Below are 2,041 nucleotides of genomic sequence, written 5' to 3' on the forward strand. Positions count from 1 at the left end.
GGAGGAGTTGGACCAAGGGGAGGAAGATGGAAGAAAAGGAAGCCGAAGAAAGCCCGACGGAGGAAGCAAAAGACAGCGATACGATCAAGCAGGAGACAGCTGCGTAGGAAAACAGATGCAGTCACTACGCTACAATCACCCAGGACAGAAAGCCGACCACGCCGGGTCGACAACTTATATAGTTTGATGACATTGGCTTACCGTCACATATACCAGGTCGAGCATCGCACTCACGCCTTCGCGGAGCAGCTGGCCGTCAAGGTCTGGACGACGGTCATGGTCGACACCAACGTCGACACAACCGTGGCGACCACAGTCAGCCCCGGCGATGGCACGACCTTGGACGCCATGCTCACCTGGAAGAGCGACGACGACTCGTCCGCCGGAGGCAGGCTCGCTTGCGCGCCGGGCGGGGTCTGTCCGTCCAGGGGCGCACCAGCCGATGTCGTCGATGCGGCCGCCGAAGATTGCCCCGTTCTGGTCGAGGAGTGGCTCGCTGTTGGCGATGCTTGCAATCCTGTTGTGGAAGTCGCCAACGCCAGCGATCCCGACCCCGACAGCGTCGCCCCCGTTGGTGGCGCGCCGTCTGACTCGGGCGCCGAACCTTCCGCGCTGGTCGTGGTCATTGCGTTGCTTGAGCCCGGCGCGCTGCTAGACGCGTCGCGAAAGTCGGTCGTCGTCTGCGTCACCAGCGTCGGCACCGTCGAGACAAACGTCGTCGACGACCGCACGATCGTCGCCAGCGAGCTCCGCGTCACCACCGACTCCGACACGCACCCGATCCTGCCGACATTCGCCAGTGCCAGGCTGGGATCCCCCGCGACCCCCGGAGATCGTGGCGTGAGAGCACGTTGGCGGTAATCCCGCGCATTGCCTAAGAACGCGTTAGCGCGCCTCCGTCTGTCTCGTCGCCCGTCTCGTCGCCCGTCTCGTCGCCCGTCTCGCCCGTCTCGCCCGAGCGTGACCAGCTGGGCATGCAGGTGCGCCATCCTACCATGTAATGTGTGCATCGCCGTTGGGCGCCCCTGTCGGCACCCCGAAGCTGGCGACCCTGCGACCCGAGCAGGCTATGGCCTCGAAGGCGTAGTTGACGGGGAGGAAGTCCGGATTCTCAAATTGGAGGGTGGCCCCGCACCGTCGATCCAGCGCGTCCTCAACACTAGAAGCCGCGGTTAGCAGCAGACCACACCACACCACACCACACCACATCATCGAGCAGCATCGCGCCAACGGTCACACCAACAGCATCACTCGCTGCGTGCTGCATCACACGCTGCATGCTGCATCGCACACGGCACCGCTCCACGCGAACGAACCAACGTACTCGGCAGACACCACCGACCGGCCGGCCTCGAGGGCGACGACGGGACTCGACATGCAGATGCAGGGGCCGTTGTGCAGGGCCAGCACGCCGGCGTGGACGAGAGGGAAAAGGAGGAGGAACTTCATCGTCTTGGTGTGGGGCGCCATTGGGCATCGGGCACTGGGTTGTGAGAAGTGGGAGCATCCCTTGCGCCGCGGCGACAGGCGACGGTCGCCCTGCAAGCTAAATAGCAAGGGCGACTGACAGGCGTCCCATGTTGGATGCCAATTGTGCCATAGTCAATTGTGAGGCATCGTGTGACAAAACGTCAACCGCCACGCATCGCATGTAGAACGTCGATTGCCGGACGTCAGTTGTCAGATGGCAATTGTCAGACGTCAAAAGCGAAATCGCGCACCGCAGCCGATGCGCCAGGTACGAGGCCTCTGCCCCAGGTAAGCGCCGGTTGGGTCGGACATGCATTTCCACTAGACACCAGTCTCGCCAGACACACGCCAATCCTACCAAACACCACAGGATGACGCCTCGCCAAGGTCTGCGTTCTATGACCCCAGCAGGCCGTATAAGACGTAGACGTCCGTGGTGCCAGACGCCACGCTGTATGCCTCCCCACCGAACCACGCACATCTCCACGACGACCGTCAAATACACCAGATACACCCGTCAGATACCAGATACACCCCACAAGCTATACATCCTCGTCATGTCCCTGACGAA

The 2,041-nt window shown here is 62.3% G+C and overlaps 1 protein-coding gene across 1 annotated transcript; it reads left to right on the plus strand.

Annotated features, from left to right (window-relative positions):
- Positions 1-276: 276 nt before the first annotated feature.
- On the plus strand, positions 277-1,897 carry VDBG_10112 (predicted protein; the record flags this gene model as incomplete). The annotated part of the gene is made up of 4 exons (XM_002999607.1): positions 277-840; positions 1,246-1,490; positions 1,656-1,758; positions 1,841-1,897. The coding sequence occupies 4 exons, from the start codon at positions 277-279 to the stop codon at positions 1,895-1,897; spliced, it is 969 nt and encodes a 322-aa protein (XP_002999653.1).
- Positions 1,898-2,041: the final 144 nt, after the last annotated feature.

Source organism: Verticillium alfalfae, genomic scaffold, assembly GCF_000150825.1.
Source record: "Verticillium alfalfae VaMs.102 supercont1.19 genomic scaffold, whole genome shotgun sequence".
Classification (NCBI taxonomy): Eukaryota; Fungi; Ascomycota; class Sordariomycetes; order Glomerellales; family Plectosphaerellaceae; genus Verticillium; species Verticillium alfalfae.